Source organism: Myotis yumanensis, unplaced genomic scaffold (assembly GCF_028538775.1).
Source record: "Myotis yumanensis isolate MYYU_CA2020_CCGP unplaced genomic scaffold, mMyoYum1.0.hap1 SCAF_3, whole genome shotgun sequence".
NCBI classification, from domain to species: domain Eukaryota; kingdom Metazoa; phylum Chordata; class Mammalia; order Chiroptera; family Vespertilionidae; genus Myotis; species Myotis yumanensis.
The window spans coordinates 89,468,397-89,487,778 of record NW_027223754.1 but is presented as its reverse complement, the minus strand read 5'-3'; the positions used below and the strand labels follow the sequence as shown (position 1 = coordinate 89,487,778).

General features: G+C 39.6%; 1 protein-coding gene across 2 annotated transcripts in view; it reads right to left on the bottom strand.

The window, feature by feature from the left end:
- The window catches only part of RNASEH2B (ribonuclease H2 subunit B), a 103,584-nt gene that overhangs the window by 31,007 nt on the left and 53,195 nt on the right, over positions 1-19,382 (bottom strand). For both annotated transcript variants that reach the window (XM_070409103.1, XM_070409102.1), the window contains exons 6-9: positions 17,579-17,643; positions 15,724-15,829; positions 7,726-7,807; positions 5,339-5,381 (exon numbers count right to left, since the gene is read on the bottom strand). In XM_070409103.1, coding sequence (XP_070265204.1) covers positions 5,339-5,381; positions 7,726-7,807; positions 15,724-15,829; positions 17,579-17,643 — 296 coding nt within the window. The remainder of the gene's footprint in view (positions 1-5,338; positions 5,382-7,725; positions 7,808-15,723; positions 15,830-17,578; positions 17,644-19,382) is intronic.

Below are 19,382 nucleotides of genomic sequence, written 5' to 3'. Positions count from 1 at the left end.
AAAAAGAACCAATGTGCAATTTGGACCCACACTAAGGCCAAATGAAGCACCTGACCCTGCAAATGGCTTTTTTCTTTAACAAGCTCCTTTACATTTTGATTATCTAGAGAACTAAGCCACACAGCCCTTCTGAGGAATAGTTTTGATGATGGGGGATATACGTAGGAAAATCCTAGCCCCAGCCTCTCGGGGTATTAATCACATACTTTGCATGCACCAGGGACAGAGACTGCTGAATTCCAGGACAGTTTAAGGGGGTGAATGCAGGCACAAAAGCAAAGACTGAAATTTCCTTTGAGGTGCTCAACCAGAATCTCCACTTCATTCACCTCCTGGGCTGGCATAATGTCCATTTAGAAACCGCACTTATTATCATCTTTATATAGTTTCATGTTGTTATCTCCTTTCAATTCAATAATCTCATTTTATCACATAAGAACAACTTCACAAAGCAAGCAGCCAGAGGAAGAAGGAAGCACAGAGATGTTAAACAAGTAACTTAAGGCCACCTAGCAGAGGACTTAGGGTGAGATCTCAATTTTTGTACAAGTGCTCTTTGCATTAGGCACAACCCAACTAAGTTGACCTTTACTTCGTGTTTTCCCTTTTCACATTAGCATTTTGCACCAATGAGCGTGAGAATCTTGTCAATAGCTAAACTTAGCCTTAATGTTCACATTATAGAGGAATCATGCCACATCCTATCTAATAAAAGGGTAATATGCAAATTAACCATCACCCCATCACTCCGTCACAAAGATGGCGGCAGCCACGGAGCTGGAGCGAGCAGGAGGCTTGGGGTACCCCTGGCGATGGAGGAAGCCAAGCTTCCCACCTGCCCTGGCTGGACCTGGGCTCCGCTCAAGGCTACAAAGTTTCAATTATAGAAGATAAATAAATGCCAGATACCTGCTGGAAAAAAAAAGAAAAAAAGGACAGGCAGGGAGCTTGGGTCGCTGGGGGGCGTGGCCAGCCTGAAAATGGACTTAGCCCCTCACCCAGGCACCCCAGCGGGACCCCCCCACCCCAAAGGGGCTGTGGCCAGCCTGAAAACAGCCCTGGGCCCCTCACCCAGGCTGGCCACACCCCCATGGGGTGAGGTTCCCCACTGGGGATCTTGACTAGCCTGCAAACAGCCATCAGCCCCTCACCCAGGCTGGCCAGGCACCCCAGGGGGACCCCACCCTGATTCGGGACACCTTTCAGGGCAAACCAGCTGGCTCCCACCCGTGCACCAGGCCTCTACCCTATATAATAAAAGGGTAATATGCAAATTGACCCTAACAGCAGAACGACTGGGAATAACTGGTCACTATGACACACACCGACCACCAGGGGGCAGAGGCTCAATGCAGGAGCTGCCCCCTGGTGGTCAGTGCGCTCCCACAGGGGGAGCTCTGCTCAGCCACAAGCCAGGCTGACGGCTGCCAGCACAGTGGTGGTGGCGGGAGCCTCTCCTGCCTCCTCAGCAGCCCTAAGGATGTCTGACTGCAGCTTAGGCCTGCTCCCCGCTGGCAAGTGGACATCCCCCGAGGGCTCCTGGGCTGCCAGAGGGATGTCTGACTGCCAGCTTAGGCCCAATCCCCCGGGGAGCGGGCCTAAGCCAGCAGGTGGACATCCCCTGAGGGGTCCCAGGCTGTGAGAGGGCACAGGTCGGGCTGAGGGACCCCCACCCCCCCGCCGAGTGCACAAATTTTTGTGCACTGGGCCTCTAGTTTATTATATAAAGGGCAGATAGCAGGGCTGATAAGTTTTTAGCATGGAGTATTGAGTACACAGAGATCCCAACTCAGAATTTTACAGATCTTTAGTTATAGGGAGAAGAAAAAAAAATAATAAAATAAAGAAAATAAAAAAAAATAATTTTACAATCTTCAAACTCTTTGTGGGCACCAGGTTGAAAAGACCCAATATGGATCCACCCTAGGAAATACATATTTGTTCCCAGCTTCACTCTTCGCACCCCAGCTTTTGCTAAACACAGAACTGGGAGGACGTTAAAAGATGCCACAGCACATGTATATCAGGGGATAAAACAACATCCCTGTAATTCTTCACTGGAACAAACAGAGGGGCATCTGGGAATATGTCACATAATGGGGAAAACCTTCTCTTGGCCACACAGTAACCTCTAGCAAATGAATCTTCAAAAGAAAAAGACTAGTTTATCATGTATGAACTATGTACCAGCAAAGTGAATGTAAGTGATCAAGCAACTTTCTCAAGAATACATGGTTCTACTAAAATTAAGATGTGTTTAGGTGATGCACATTTTTACTAGGAAAGTATCTTCAACTGGGAGAGTAGAACGCATAGGTGATGATGAAGGCTATAATAGTTTCACAATGAAAAAACTTAAGATTCTGAGGATGTTTGCTTTTCTCCTATGCCAAAATGTTCTAATACAGATGATGTCATAAACATATGGGCTTATTTGCTTTTCACTGATAAGTCAAATAAAAATGGCAAGAGGTTAAGATGACAGATGTTTCTTATAAATATTAAACATATAAAAAGATGACTGACTTGTTTAGGTGCTTTAACAGCTCACTATCATACAAGACACAAGTTATAAGTACTTACAAAAAAAGAAAATGATGGTGGTAGTCTCTGCACATAACTAGGTTTCATGTTATTCCCAGCACATTGTTGAATATATTGAAAAACCAAACAAACCCATAATTGTTATACTGACTTATTATTTTGTTGTTGTTGTTATTTAAAAGACTGGAGCTGAGTAGTTGCAACAGAGATCGTTTGCTTCACGAAGCCTAAAATACTAACTGGCCTCTTGATTTGGGGGACTGTTTCCGAAGGAAAAAAAAAGTGACTCAGAAAGATGTATATGCACTAGTAACAAAGGGTCTGACTAAATGGGTACAGTTCTGGAAAGAAAAGAGCAAAGGGCAGAGGACCACCAGAATTAATGCTAGGATGGATTGGTCTTATCATTCTTACAAATGATTTGCAAGAAGAAACTGAGAAACATCTCCAAATCCACTGATTGCATTAGGCTCTGCTAGCTGACAGTGTTAATTCAAAAGACGGGAGAGGATGAGGGTTGGAAGCTGAGTTTCAACATAGGCACACATATGATAGTAAGAAAGTAATGCAAAACATGGCTCCATGCTATCAATTACAACACAGATACAGACACCTATGAGCCATTAGAATGTATTTCCTGAAAACAGTATACTAAATTACGTAAAAATCAATCAAATCCTGGATAGGAGTGCTAGCAGAAGACATTGTCCTATGCTTGTTTAAAATGTGGTACTTCACCCAGTGCAGTTTGCACTGTGCACACTGGAGCCCCAGGAAGACCCTATAGAACAGGAGACCTCGAAAAGCAGCTAACATAATCCAGGAGGCAGGGCTGAAATTTAAGAAAAGCAGGATGCCAAGACCTAAACAGGGCTTGGCAAACTACTGTCCATGCCAAATCCAGCTGGCCACCTGCTTTCATTAATGAAGTTTTTCTGGAACACAGCGCACTGGTTCATTCATGAATTGTTTGTGGCTGTCTTTGCACTTTTAACAGCAGAGTTGAGTAGCTGCGACAGAGATTATCTGCTTCACAAAGCCTAAAATACTAACTGGCCTTTACAGAATAAGTTTGCTGACCCCTCACCTAACTCATAAATAAAGAAGTCACAAACAACTTACATTTTGGAAATTAAAACAAGAAATCAGAAAACTGGATCCAAGAAGAATAAACTTATGAAACACATCACCCTAAACAGAATCAAAGGCTAAAAGCTTCAAGAATAGGTTTAGAGCCATTCATAAATAATCTCTTAGTTACCAAGGAAGATAGATATTTGGGAGAAAGATATAAGCTTAGTTTTTGGAGAGAGAGAAATAAGAAAGACACCAACACGCCTATCCTCTCAGTTAGACAATTATGTCTCTGTCCCCTAGTGCCACTGTCAGAGACAGTGGACCACTGGACTGGAAGAAGTGTGGTTTGACTTCTGCCCAGTGCTATTCCCCCAGAGAGTGAGAGAGAAATCTCCTTTGATAATCAGCTTAAAATGGCCTACAACTCCCACAGATGCACTGTAAATTTTCCATCCTTTCTAAAAATCAAAGTAATAAATGTTTTTAGAGCTACCACCACCTCCAAACAGGACATGATACAAAAAAGTCCCAAGAATGTTGCCACCTTGAAGGCAGGGAAAAAGGAAAGTTGTTCAACATCCACAATATGTCCACTTTACATTCTAAGGCATTTGCTATTTTGCTGGCTGGAGAATGGCCCCACTGATAGGCTGGCATGTGTGTCTATTTCCCTGTCTCGGAGGTCAGGGTGGACTGGATGCCACAGTGTGCCACCAGGTGTGGTGTGTGACTGACTTCTCTACTCTCCAATCCGGAGACAAACACAGCTGCAGTCCATGGTGCAGAGGAGCTATGGGTGGCAGTTTGAGAACATCTGAAAAAGGAAAAGGCTTTCCACTAACAGATAAATATTATACATAAATTTTGTTGATCACTTCAAGTACAGGAAAAACAGTATGGTCATCCTTGCTCAAAGGATTCTTTGTTACAGAAATCATGCTCTGTGTACCTTTGTATCAGTAACAACTAGATTTAGCAAAATTTTAGTATTCCTGGTGATTAATAAAGACAAGTACAGGATCTGGCTAAGAATATTTAATTATAATTATACTAGAGGCCGGTGCATGAAATTTGTGCACTTGGGGGAGGGGGGCGGTCCCTCAGCCTGGCCTGCACCCTCTCACAATCCGACAGCCCTCAGGGGATGTCTGACTGATGGCTTAGGCTGTGGGGAGTGGGCTTAAGCCAGCAGTCGGACATCCTTAGTGCTACTGCGGAGGCGGGAGATCAGACATCCTTAGCACTGCTGTGGAGGCAGGAGAGGCTACCGCAATGGCTGCTGTGCTCGCCAGCGTGAGCCTGGCTTCTGGCTGAGCAGTGCTCCCCCTGTGGGAGTGCACTGACCACCAGGGGGCAGCGCCTGCATTGAGCATCTGCCCACTGGTGGTCAGTGCACATCATAGCGACCGGTCGTTCCGCCGTTTAGTCGATTTGCATATTAGCCTTTTACTATATAGGATATCTACTCTATTTTTATATAGGTATCTGGTTAACCAACTCTTATTTGAGTTTTGACAGTACTTTATTATTCAGGTAAAATCTACAAAAAATAAAAAAAATTGATGGCGAGCCCAGTACAATCTTTATTCTACATAATATCACTCCATGCAAGGTGGATTTAGAATGCTTTAAAATATACTACAGCAAACTAAATCTATGTGGTAAAAGTATAACATTTTTCCAGGTTCCCCAAGATATCTTAGTCACAGCTTCTTACCTTTGATGGAGGTTTTGGCAATGAAGCGGGATCTTCTGGAAGCCTATGGAGTGAAAAATAAGATTTTTAGTCTTGGTTTTTCATAGACAAGCAAACAGAAAAGCTGGGCCAATTTAAGATTCCGTAAGTCTTCTTTCTTCTGACAGCTTCAGCTCTAGATACTTTAATGTACAATCATTTCAGTGTAAAGAATGAAATTTGTCTAAATGAATAAATCTTTACCCTAGCTGGTTTGGCCCAGTGAATAGAGCATTGGCCTGCAGACTGAAGGGTCCCGGGTTCGATTCTGGTCAAGGGCAAGTATCACGGTTGCAGGCTCCTCCCTGGCCTGGGCCCTGGTCAAGGCACATGCGGGAAGCAATCAATGTGCTTCTCTCACATTGATATTTTTCTCTGTCTTTCCCTCTCTCTTCCACTCTCTCTAAAAATCAATAGAAAAATATCCTTGGGTGAGGATTAAAAAATAATGATAATAAATAAAATAAATAATCAATTACAAAATTTAAATCAATCAATCAATCAATCAATCTTCATTTCAGTAATTCCTTGTATGGGAATTGTCTGAATTAAAAAATAAAATTAGAACTCATTTGTTGAAATCAAATTGCTTTTCTTTAGCCTCCAAAAATTTGCATTTTTGGCATTATAGTATTTCTTCTTCATAAATAATGAATCTAGCACATATTTAAAAGTTAAAATTATATTAACTGTTGACAAAAAGCCACACAAAATTTACTTTTTTTTCCACCAGAGAGAAGTTTAATTGACATATCTTTCTCCCCAAATCTTTAACCTAAGCTTAAAAATTTTAGTCGAAAGAAAGGAATGTGAAATATAATGGAGTACAAAGACATAAGGTATCTAACTAGATAAGGAGCAACTAAGTAATCCAGGGAAATATTAAACAGAAGGATATGGTTATCAATTTAAAGCAGGCTTTCAACACATTTTAACTACCACAAAAAACAATTTTTGTTAGTTGTTTTTTAAAGGAGGACCTATGCAATTTGCTAAAAACATCATCTAAAATCTATTAAAAAGTCATTTTATCTTCATGTATGAGAGGAAAATGTAATTATAGGGATGAGAAAGTACATTAACTTATCACACACATAAAATCGGAAAAACAGTTACCTAAATCTAGAAAAAAAACATTTTTTTTAAGGTAAAGTCTTATATTATACTAGAAGACGAGTGCACGAAATTTGGGCACGGGGGCAGGAGGGGGAGGGAGTGGTCCCTTGAGTCTGGCCTGCACCCATCACAATCCAGGACCCCTCAGGGGATGTCCGACGGCTGGTTTAGGCCCGGCAGTCGGACATCACTCTCGCACTCCAGGACCGCTGGCTCCTAACCACTAGCCTGCCTGCTTGATTGTCCCTAACCACTCTGCCTGCCTGCCTGATCACCCCTAACCACTCGCCTGCCTGCCTGATCGCCCCTAACCACTCGCCTGCCTGCCTCATCACCCTTAACCGCGCCTCTGCCTCGGCCCCTGCCGCCATGGCTTTGTCAGGAAGGTTGTCCAGAATGATGTCCGTAAGGTTGTTCGGCTGTCCGGTCTAATTAGTATAGTACGCTTTTATTATTATAGAAAGGAACACAAATGAGGTTATTCTTAAACCCCTCTGCCCTTAAAGACACAAGACTCTATTTTTTCCTTTTTTGGATTCCAAGTGCTGGGTGTAATAAAGTTACTCAGTGAACACCTTATTTTTTAGTTCAGACAATTCTAATTTCAGTATCTAATGAAAATGGTACAAATCTTTAAATGTAACTTTCAAAAATATTCTACACAACACCTACTTTCTTTGCTACTTTTATTTCTATTAAAATGATCAAAAGAGCCCTAACTGGTTTTGCTCAGTGGATAGAGCGTCGGCCTGCAGACTGAAAGGTCCCAGGTTCGATTCTGGTCAAGGGCATGTACCTTGGTTGTGGGCACATCCCCAGTTGGGGGTGTGCAGGAAGGCAGCTGATGGATGTTTCTCTCTCATCGATGTTTCTAACTCTCTATCCCTCCCCCTTCCTCTCTGTAAAAAATCAATAAAATATATTTAGAAAAAATAAATAAAATGATCAAAAGAACCAAATTTATTAAGTCTAAGGAGGGATAAAATTTTAATATAGTTCACTGCCTAAAATCATATCAACCCATACTTCCAATCCTAATACAAGTTCTCCAATTAGTATCCACTAAATCAATTCATTTCAATCAAGGAATGCCCATTAAAAATCAACTCCAAACCATACCGTTTATAACATAACTCTAAAATAATCTCTTATCAGAAACAGTGATATGATAAGTCATAAAGAAATCATATTGTAGGAACACCAAGAAGTGAAAAGGTACTTCTTAATTATGACTGAAGATGAACAATACTCACTTTAAATATTTAGATAAGTCATCACTTAATTCTTTAGTGATGTAATCAGATATCAGGCCATGGGCATAACGAATATAGTCCTCTGAAAGAAACAGAAGAGTAAAAAAAAATTACAGTAATAATTATGAAAGATTTAAAGTCAAGTTGACCAGAGTTCAAATTCTGACTTTATATGGCCTTAAAAATTCAAGCTTCTCACCCATTTTCTCATGTGTAAAATGGGGATGCTAATGTATATCTGTCAGAGTAGTGAGGTATTATGATGGATGAAGATATAAGATATCCAAGATATGATCATATAATACAAGTACAACACAGTAGATGCCCACTAAATGACAGATAAAACCCAAATTCAGGGTTGTTTTCTTAGTTGAGGCCCTTGAATACAAATAAAGTTCAAAAATCAGTTATAACAATATGAAATATTGTTAGCCCTTTGAAAAAGACTAATTGTTTCTCTAGGTCTGTTTCAATATAGAATAAATCTAATTATTTAACAGTAATGAGTATGCTCATTTAACTAATAAGCTCTTGCTTTATAAGAGTCCTGAACATTATATTATATATTCTTCCAAACTAATAAAATGAAAAAAGAAACAACACTAAACTCAGCAGAGTGTATAATCATTAATTCTAAAGCATTTGGATCCTTGGTACTGAGTATTAATTAAGTACAGTTACATAACACAATAAAATCTGTTTTAAAGCCCTGTTCCTTAATTCAGTATCTTATGCAGGGGATAATCAAATTTAATCATAAGATAGGATAATTACATCAGGATATAAACTATCACTATCCCAGGTTTGTTGCTAAGATATTTATTAGCTTCTTTTTTTCTTTCTCTTCTACCTTCAAGTTAAGATAACAATTTCCCTCAGCATTTGTTAGAAAGTGTTTGCTTCTTGGATCACCTGATCTCAAAAAGTCTTCAGTAAGAGGTTTTTACTACCAATGTAGAAATGGAACATTTCTCAAAATGTGCTCATGGTTCTGAGCTAGCAATTATCCAATGAGTCATGAATGGACAAAACAATTTTAAGAACGTCATTTTAAGAATTTTAAGTGTTTGCTTCTTTTGGTAGCATGTCAAGCTAGAGATCTTGAAAAAGGAACTAGCATAAAGAGTGGCTGGGACACTAAATGGCAATATACACTTATATGTAGAGATTAGCAAAAACACTGGACTGGGAGCAGATGACCTGGCCTCCTAGCCAGGATGGTGACCTGGGACAGTCGTCCATTTCTCTGAGACCACAAATTCTCATTTTGTATTTATTTATTTTTTAAAATCTTTATTGTTGAAAGTATTACATATGTCCCCTTTCTCCCCCATTGACTTTCTCCACCATACCCACCCCAGGCCCTCACCACCCCACTGTCTGCATCCATGGGTTATGCATATATGCATACAAGGTCTTTGGGTGATTACCTCCCACCCACCCACCCTCCCCCGCCTTCTCTCCGAGATTCCACACTCATGGTTCCATGTCTCCAGATCCACTCAGTTCATCAGTTTATTTTGTCAGATTCCATATATAAGTAAGATCATGTGATACTTGCCTTTCTCTGACTTATTTCACTTAGCATGATACTCTCCAAGTCCCTCCATGCTGTCTGAAAGGGTAAGCGATTCTTCTTTTTTACTGTTACATAGTATTCCATGGTATAAATGTACCACAGTTTTTTATCTAATCATCTACTGATGGGCACTTGGGCTGTCTCCAGATCTTAGCCATTGTAAATTGTGCTGCTATGAACGTAGGGGTGCATACATTCTTTCTGATTGGTGTTTCTGATTTCTTAGGATATCTTCCTGGAAGTGGGATCACTGGATAAAATGGCAGTTCCATATTTAAGTTTTTGAGGAAACTCAATACAGTTTTCCATAATGGCTGCACCAGTCTGCATTCCCACTAGCAGTATACTAGGGTTCCCTATTCTCAACATCCTCACCAGCACTTGTCATTTGTTGATTTGCTGATGGTGTGAAGTGATACCTCATTGTTGTGTTAATTTGCATCTCTGATGATCAGTGAACTTTGAACATGTTTTCATATGTCTCTTGGCCATCTGTGTGTCCCTTTGGAGAACTGTCTATTTAGGTCTTTTGCCCATTTTTTAATTGGATTGTTTGTTTTTCTTCTGTTAGGTTGCATGAGTTCCTTATATAATTTGGATATTAACCCTTTATCAGGCGTATCATTGCCAAATACATTCTCCCATACAGTGGGCTCCCTTTTCATTTTGTTGATGGTTTCTTTTGCTGTGCAGAAACTTTTTATTTTGATGTAGTCCCTTTTGTTTATTTTCTCCTTAGTTTCTTTTGCCCTAGAACAGTGGTTCCCAATGTGGGGCACATGCCCCACAGGGGGCAATTTGATTTTTAAGGGGGGCAATTTGAGAATGAGTTAACTGAACTTTTTGCATTTCTTATGGTTCTAGGGGCCTCATATACAGTATATGAATACATAGTGTCACATTTATGCATTTCAGTTATCTATTATATGTTTTGAAACTTTATTTGCTATTTTTTCATATCACTTTATATATATATATATATTTTTTTTTTTTAACAATTTCTAGGTGATTTCTTCCTCAGTACTTCAACTGTCCTTTCGTTTTTTTATTTTTCTCTTTCCTGGATGCCATGTTCTCTGGAAGCTTGTTTAGACCAAGTTTATGGCCTTTTAGCCTTCCTCCACCATGTGAAGAGTTCACTTTTTGAATAAGAATTATATGTCACAGGAGGGCATCAGGATTTTAGAGATGCTTAGGTGAGGCATGGCCAAAAAAGGTTGGAACCACTGCCCTAGGAGATGTATTCGTAAACATATTGCTACGAGAGATGTCTGAGATTTTGTTGCCTATGGTTTCTTCTAGAATTTTTATGGTTTCTTGACTTACATTTAGGTATTTTATTCATTTTGAGTTTATTCTTGTGTATGGTGTAAGTTGGTGGTCTAGTTTTTTTTGTTTTTGTTTTTTGCATTTACCTAATTTTCCCAACACCATTTACTGAAGAGACTGTCTTTCCTCCATTGTATACTCTTGTCTCCTTTGTCAAATATTAATTGAGCATGATGGCTTGGGTTGATTTCTGGGGTCTCTGTTCTGTTCCATTTATCTATATGCCTGTTCTTGTGCCAGTACCAGGCAGTTTTGATTATGGTGGCTGTGTAGTATTACTTGGTATCTGGTATTGTGATTCCTCTAACTCTGTTCTTCTTTCTCAAGACTGCTGTAGCTATGGGGGTCTCTTTTGGTTCCATATAAATTTTTGGAGTATTTGTTCTAGATCTGTGAAATATGCCATTGGTATTTTAATAGGTGCTGGGGTCCAACCCCAGCGGGTCCAGGGGTTCCCCAAAGGTGTGGACGGAGTCGGCGAAGAAGGAATGACACGGAGACAGGGTTCAGTTCATATTTCTTTTATTACCTGTATTATTGCTGGCTTGTCCTATGCCCTGTACATATTGAGGGTATGTCTCCCCTTTGAGAGCTGCAGCTATAGATACACCCTGTATAAATGCTGGACTTACATCAGCACACTGTTTTATAAAATCATTTATAGTTCCCGTTCTGCGAATCGGCCTTAATAAAGCCTGACAGGTATTATTAGCATTTTCAAAAGCCAGTTGTTTGATTAGGATATCGGCAGCCTCTTCATTATTGATTACTCTCTTGACTGCCTGTATGAGGCGAGAAAGGAAATCCTGATACGGTTCCTCGACCTTCTGTTTAACCTCTGTAAGGGTGGTTGTTTTTCCTGCTGTATAAGGTAGGGATTTCCAGGCATTTACTGCACAACTGGTTACTTTAATAAGTGCCTCTTTGGGCACACACATTTGCTCCTGAGCTGTGTTAAAATCACCTTCTCCTAATATCATGTCTAGGGTTATTCCTCCTCTGGAATTTTTGCTAGTGGCTACAGCTTTCTTAGCAAGATCATCATAATCAGTTTTCCATAATAAGTAATTGCCTCCTGAGAGACAGGATTTACAAACCTGTGACCAATCATAAGGAGTCATCCATTTATTGGCTAGGGTTTCTACCAAGGTTAGTGTGTAAGGAGCTAGAGGTCCATATTCAGAGCAGGCCAATTTTAATTCTTTAAGTATTTTGTAAGGTATAGCCTCCCAGGTGGGGTTTTCGTCCTCATCAAACTCATTCTCATAGGCAACTGGGAAGCAGAGTGAGAATTCAAGATCTCCATTAGCTTCAGCTTCTCTTATCGCCCTTTGAAATTTAGACATGGAGCTCCTAGGAGCCGCAGGACCTGGTTTAGGCTTCCTTTCTAATTTAGGGAGCCTGTTTTGAATGGGAGGGCCTCTCTCCTCTCTACTGACTGGAAAGGAACAATGATCATGTTTATGATATTTATTCTCCTTCCGATCAGTAGGCATAGCTAAATTGCTCTTAGATTGAGCTGGAGACAATAATGATGTGTCCTCTCTAGGTGGATCCGAGGGACTATTTAAAGTTTGAGAAAGTTCAATAGTTTCTGCCTCTGGTGCCAAGATGCCACGAATTGAATTCCAGAGGGAAAAGGTATTTTCCGGGACCTTCTGGTCCTCCGGATGGAAGGTGTCATAATACATAACTTGCTCTCCTATTTTAGTCCAAGTTGTTAAATTAACAGTTCCATCCTCAGGAACCCATTGACATGCATATTCTATAAAACTTTCTATCTGACTGGGAGTAACCTTAACTCCTCTGCTAGCAAGCAGATGCATTAAAAGATTAATACAGAGTCTTTTTTCTTTAGACTCAGAATGACCCATCTTGTCAATCTAAGTTTTGTACTAACTACCCACTTACCCTACTTATCCTCTATAGGAGGGGTCTGCAGCACCCTACGGTGCAGTCCTATCCATCCCAAGTATGTCCCAAGTACGGGGGGACTTACCTAGATGCCCCACATTGGGCGCCAGTTGGCACATCTTCTCAATCTAAGTTCTGTACTATCCACCTTCTTACCCTACTTATCCTCTATAGGGCAAATAGGGATTGCATTGAATCTGTAGATTGCCTTTGGTAGTATGGACATTTTAATGATGATTCTACCAATCTATGAACACACAGTATGCTTTTCAACTTGTTTATAACTTCTATCTCTTTTTCAATGTCCTGAAGTTTTCTGAGAACAAGTCTTTTACCTCCTTGGTTAAGTTTATTCTTTAGTATCTTAATTTTTTTTTGTTACAATGGTAAATGGAATTTTTTTTTTCTCTTTCTGAGAATTCATTATTGGTGTATAAAAAAAGCCATCCATTTTTTTGGTATTGATTTTGTATCTTGCTACACTGCCAAATTCATCTATTAAATCTAGTAGTTTTTTGGTGGAGTCTTTAGAGTTTTCTATGTACAATATCATATCATCTGTGAATAATGAGAGTTTTACATCTTCCTTTCCAATTTGGATGCCTTTTATTTCTTCTTCTTGTCTGATCGCTGTGGCTAGGACTTCCAGTACTATGTTGAATAAGAGTGGTAAAAGCGGACATCCCTGTCTTGTTCCTGTTCTTAGGGGAAACAGTTTTAGTTTTTGCCCATTGAGTATGATGTTGGCTGTAGGTTTGTCATTTATGACCTTTATCATGTTGAGATATGCTCCCTTTATTCCCACTTTGCTGAGAGTTTTTATCAAAAATGGTGCTGGATTTTGTCGAATGCTTTTTTATGCATCGATTGCTATGATCACGTGATTTTTGTGTTTTAATTTGTTTATGTGATATATCATGTTTATTGATTTGTGAATATTGTACCAGCCTTGCATCCTTGAAACAAATCACACTTGGTCACGATTATGATCTTTTTAATATATTGCTGGATCCAATTTGCTAATATTTTGTTGATATCTCTATTTCATTTATCTTTTCTTCTGGAGAATTCTCTTGTTCTTTCATTTAGGGGTTGTTTCTTTGTCTCCTCATTTTTGCTGCCTGTTTGGGTTTGTGATTATGTATTAGATAGATCTGCTACGCCTCTCAATCTTTAGTGCAAAATAGTGTCAAGTGCTATTTCTGACTAATTAGATCAGGCAAAGACTCAAAGACTCTAGAGACTGCCTCTGCCTACAGACTTAAAGGATTTTGTTTTGAATAGCCCGCAGGCAATCGTCCACAAGTGTAGTGAGAATTTTTTCAACAGGGAAGAGCAACTGCTTCTGCCTGGAGGCTAATTGCTATTTTCAGTCTTTTAATGGGCCTCAGATACTTTGCACCTTAAGGCAAGGTGTTTTCCAATAGAGTGGGTCAACTTTCTTCCCCCCTCACCCCCCGAGGCAAAACAGTTAGATAGCAATTGTCTTCGTGAGAAAGATAACCTCCTCAACGCAAGGGAATGACTCAGCACAAGAAACCAGGGTGTCTGCCTTCTGGTTTCTAACCCCCAGAGACCCTGATCCTGTCTTCTTCTCACACAGCTCCAGTCCACTATGTTCTCCCTCTGCCAGAGTACAAGGTGAGTGGCTCCAGAGGGAATTTTGTGTGTTGGCCCTTTAAATGTGTTGCATTTCTAGCCATCTCTCCCTGGTAGACAGCAACCCCGCTGCTTTTCACAGTCAGATGTTACGTGGGTACCCTTCTCAGTTCTGGGAGGCCCAGCTTGGGGATTAGACCCTAGAGTTTTCAGTGGCCATCCCGCACAGCTGAGATATCTCATGTGGGAGCCTGGGACTTCATTGTGGGAGCCCAGCCAGCCCTTTTGCGCCTCTGTCCCTCCTACCAGTCTCTATGCAGTCTCCACTTTCTATCCTTGGTTTTCAGGGTTCTCTCCAGTGAGTCTTCAGTTGATTATTAAGGAAGTTTTTCTGTATTTTAGTTGTAATTCCACTTTGGTCCTGGGAGCGTGTCCGTGCAGCATCCACTTACTCCACTGCCATTTTTAATCTTCCAATTTTTCATTTTTTAAAATGACATCTGCCTAAATAACCTCTAACATCGCTTCTCCTACTTAAAAAAAATGCTATGGTTTTATCCATCTATCCATCCACTTATCTGACTGCTATAACCTTTCCTTTTGTTAAAACCTACCAAAGAACCTGATGGCAGCTGGTATAGTGAGGGTGCTGTCCACCACTCCCAGAATGGCTGGAGCCAGCTATCATCTGTCTGTACTAGGTGTTCAAGGTATATTTCTGCAAACCAAAGACTGCCTCAATTATGATAAATCACAAACAGGGCACTGTCCCTATTTTTACTTTTTAATGACTGAAGTCAGGTGTTTCAGAATTGTATACCCAGAACAGGGGAACCCTGTACTGAAGGTTAAAGTCAGAATAATTTCTGCTCCACCATTTGAGAATGTTAATTGCACTATATAGCTGTTTTTGTTCAACATCTATATATACATAAGAGTATACTACACTGGAAAAAGCACCAAAAGAATGCACTTTAATAACCCCAAAGAATAAAAAGTTGCTAAATGAATCAATTTTTATCTAAAATTGAAGTACTGAGACCTAATGTAGGACAGATGCTTCTTTAGAGAAAAATGCAAACAGATGCAGCTCACTAGACAGCCTGTACCACACAAATAATGCAATAAGAAGCTTCAGTGTGGGCTTAGGACTAAACCAGCTCCTTAGTAGCTTAGCTTCACCATTTTACCAGCAATGCAACTTTGGACAGAGCCTCAAGAATGAGACTTACTGGAGTCAGGTGAGATAATGTGTGTATACTGGCAACTTAGCAAAAGGCTTGGCATATGATACACCCTCAGTAAATGAAAGGCAGAGCTGTTAGGGTTGTTATTATTAGTGCAAAATAAATATTTGCTGAATGAATGATTTAAAAGTATCAGTTAGTGACAGATGTGACCTATGGTAGAAACATTACGTGTTTCTGAAATGAAATGCACACCTGTCACAAGATGAGAAGACATGGTAAGAATGTAAACTTCTGAAACATTAAGGTTTTAAAATCATAAGATAGGCATTTATAACATAAGCAACATACTCCAGACAAAAATAATTTCTGATGAATCTATTTACTTGCCTTCCTTGTCACTGGAAATCTGGTGACCGGAGAAAAATGCAGTTGACTGTACCCGGGCACCGACATTTATGTTATTGGTTTTTAATGCTGCCACAGTCTGATTAACCTATAAAATAACCAAAAGGGGAATATTAGGGTATTTTGAACTAACTCTAGAAATCCACAACTTTCCAGATAAGTCTTCAATTCATTTAAGATCCAGGAAGAAATATTTCTTCAGCAAATATCAGATGAGAGACAGCTGCATATTTGGAGAAGGTTGAGCAGCAGCCATAGCATTTCAGGATGCTCTCCATATATTTAAGGGCTACACAATAGAGAGCACTGACTCTGGAACCAGGCTGCTTGCTTGGTTCTGCTCTGTGACCATGGGCTAATTACTGAACTTCTCAGTAAAATGGAGATAAAAATAGTATCTACCTCATAGGATTGTTATAAAGATTAAATGAGTTAATATACAGGGTGGGGCAAAAGTAGATCTACAGTTATTTGTATGGAAAATAATACAAGTTAATAAATAATAACACAAGAATAAATTCTGCTTCACATACTCACAACTGCAAACTTACTTTTGCCCCACCCTGTATGTAAAGACCCTTAGAACAGAACCTGGCATAAAGTTTATATGTAGTAATTTTCTAAACAAAATAAATAATGTAAATTTCCCAAATCCTATAAATTTAAGAAAGAAAACATAATAAATACAAATTTCACTTTGCTATTCATGTCATTATTATTTGTTAAGAGCAAAAACTAAACGTCAAGATTCGGTTCAGTACTTACATTCATTCTTCACTAATAGTAGACTATTACTAAGGTGAATGAAAAATGAAACATAGAGGCACCTTTAAAATTTTTTCACTATGCTGTACAGTAGGAGCCTAATTAATTTTACTTTTATAAGTTCATTTCCATGCTCCCAGGCTCCTAATATGCCCAGTAACATATGATAAACAGGTTTTTCACAAGATGGAAGACAGTAGAAGAGAATTCTAGGAATCAGTACTGTAACTACTGGTATCACTGATTTGCAAAAACTCTGTCAGCAACAGATATCCTCTGGTAAGATTCTTAACCAATGTCAAAGTACACTGCATCCTTAGACTAATGGGTTTCAAAGTATTTTTTGTGTTGTTGTCTTTTTAGCCACAACCCACAGTAAGAAATACACAGCAACCCAATACTGAAACACACATATAAATATGTTTCATAGAGCCATACTTAATACTTGTCCTTACTTTGTTAAATTTTAACACATCCTATCTATCCTATCCCATTCCAATACTGATTATGACTTACTCAATCCAATTTGGAAACACTACCAGACCTTACATGCAGTCAGTCTACTTCTTAGCATCACTAAGTACACAGTGTGCCTGGAAGATGACTCCTCTTCAGCAGCCAGATACAGAGCGGGACACACATCCTCTAAGCCTGAATCCAGTCGGCCTCAGGTCCCTGCCTGGCTGTGTGTGAGCAACACCCACCTCTGAGACAACTGTAGGACCAACTGCAGCAAATGCACATCAGGCCCCGTATTGTCTAGCTTGGAAGATTCAAATCTACACCAACAAAGAGCAAGAACTTCTTTCATTCAGTGGTGAAGATCATGGGAAAATGGGGATGCAGGTCAAAACAAAACAAACAAACAAAAAACCCATCTAGCAAACTCCAGAGACATGAGTTAGGGAGGATGAAAAGTAAAAGATTTCTTCTCATATTGGATATCCTTACATAGTTTTCCTGTCTTAGTTAGAAATACAAGATAGTCTTTGGTTTACAACTTACCACATGCTCTAGTTTTAAAAAGATGTACTGAATTCTTTCTGCCATAGGCACTGGAGGGGTACTATACCTTTTTTTCCAGCCACTTTAATGTCTTCTCTTTGCTGTACTTGTAATATTTCTTTTTGCCTATTTCTGGATTAAATTAAAAGGAAAAAAAAAAAAGACTGAGCATAATAGAGTAAACAGAAATAAAATGCATAAGGTTATATCATATACAACAGGAGTGGGGAAAGTCTGGCCCCAGGGCCGTATAAGGCCTGTGAAATAATTTGGTCTGGGCCTGTCACGGCATTAGGGGGTGAGTTAATTAAATGTTTGACCAAACATAGCAGGCTAATTTTTAAGTTGATAATTTTGTATGGCCCACGAATGATGTTATAAATATACAAATGGCCCTTGGCAGAAAAAAGGTTCCCCGATCCTGACATACAAGATAATTTTAAAATATTTTATATTAGTGTATATTCTTGAAAAACTCAATTTGCAAACCTGTGAGTATACTTGAGACATTAAAAAAATTCCAAAACAGCCCTGGCCAGGTGGCTCTGTTAGTTGGAGCGTCGTTCCATACATAAAAGATTGTGGGTTCGATTCCCATTCAGGGCACATACCTAGGTTGCTGGTTAAGTCCCAGTCGGGGTAAGTGTGGTAGGCAACCTATCGATGTTTCTCTCTCATATCCATGTTTCTCCCCCATCCCCAATCTCTAAAAATCAATAAGCATATCCTTAGGTGAGGATAAAAAAAAAAATTCCAGAACAGAATTTGGTTGGAAGTATCCAACCATTGAAGGAGTGGGAATTTAAACAAATCAGATTATACACACAAATCTGTAGAAAAGATAATTTTTAAAACAGAAAATTAGCAAGTGAAGAAAATTTCATTTCTTTGCATAATTTTAAGCTCACTTCAATGTTTTCAATGAAAGACTACTTTTCTAAAATACAACAAAATTCCCATAAGAGAAAATTAAAACTAAATGCAGATGCCTATGAACATTCCATTATCAAATATATATTGTTAACTACTCAGTACTGTCATGATGGGATTAGTGGAGAAAAAAAGAAAAGATAGAACTCTCTTTCACTGTATTGCAGTATAACCATTGCTATTTGGGGGAAATTTAGATTTATGATATGTTCAACCTGGCCCTTTTATATAAGGGATAAAAGTTCCATGTCTTATAAATTATACTTCCTGTCCTCACAATCTACCTAGCATTACCTACATCACTGAACCACTATTTCCTCGGTATCTCTTCATTCATGGGGAGTCTTGGTTTCTGTGCAATCAGTGCAGGGGCACTTCCACTCCCACTTCCTGCCCCACACAGGAGTTATCCTGTGATCACTGGATTATGGCAGATGCAAACACCAGCTTATGGCTCTGTCAGAGACATCCTAGATTACGTAGAATAACATTACCTCTTTCTCGCCTCTGTAATAGTAGTGGGAAATGGAAACTACCGTATTTTTCCAGGTATAAGACACCCCCATGTGTAAGATGCCCCCCACTTTGCCAACCCAAAATTAAGAAATCAGTATTTTAAACATTGTGCCGGTTTTCCTCTTAAGGCCTTTTTTCTTGGCATCTTAAGGAGTTGTTCTTCCTGTTTTCTCCACTGTCTGATCATACACTCAGTGGGAGGAGGTCCAAATTGTCTTTCTGCAGCTCTATTTCCATGCTCTTTTGCATAGCTGATTACATTCAGTTTGAATTTTGCAGAGTAAGACAATCGCTTACCAGTATTTATCTTTTTATTTTTGATATCTTTATGGGTTCAGAACGCTCCGTTACCTGTTGCATCTGTGCACTCTCCACCTCCACCTCCAATTATGGCATCAGCTGACATCAGTAATAAGGCTCGGGAT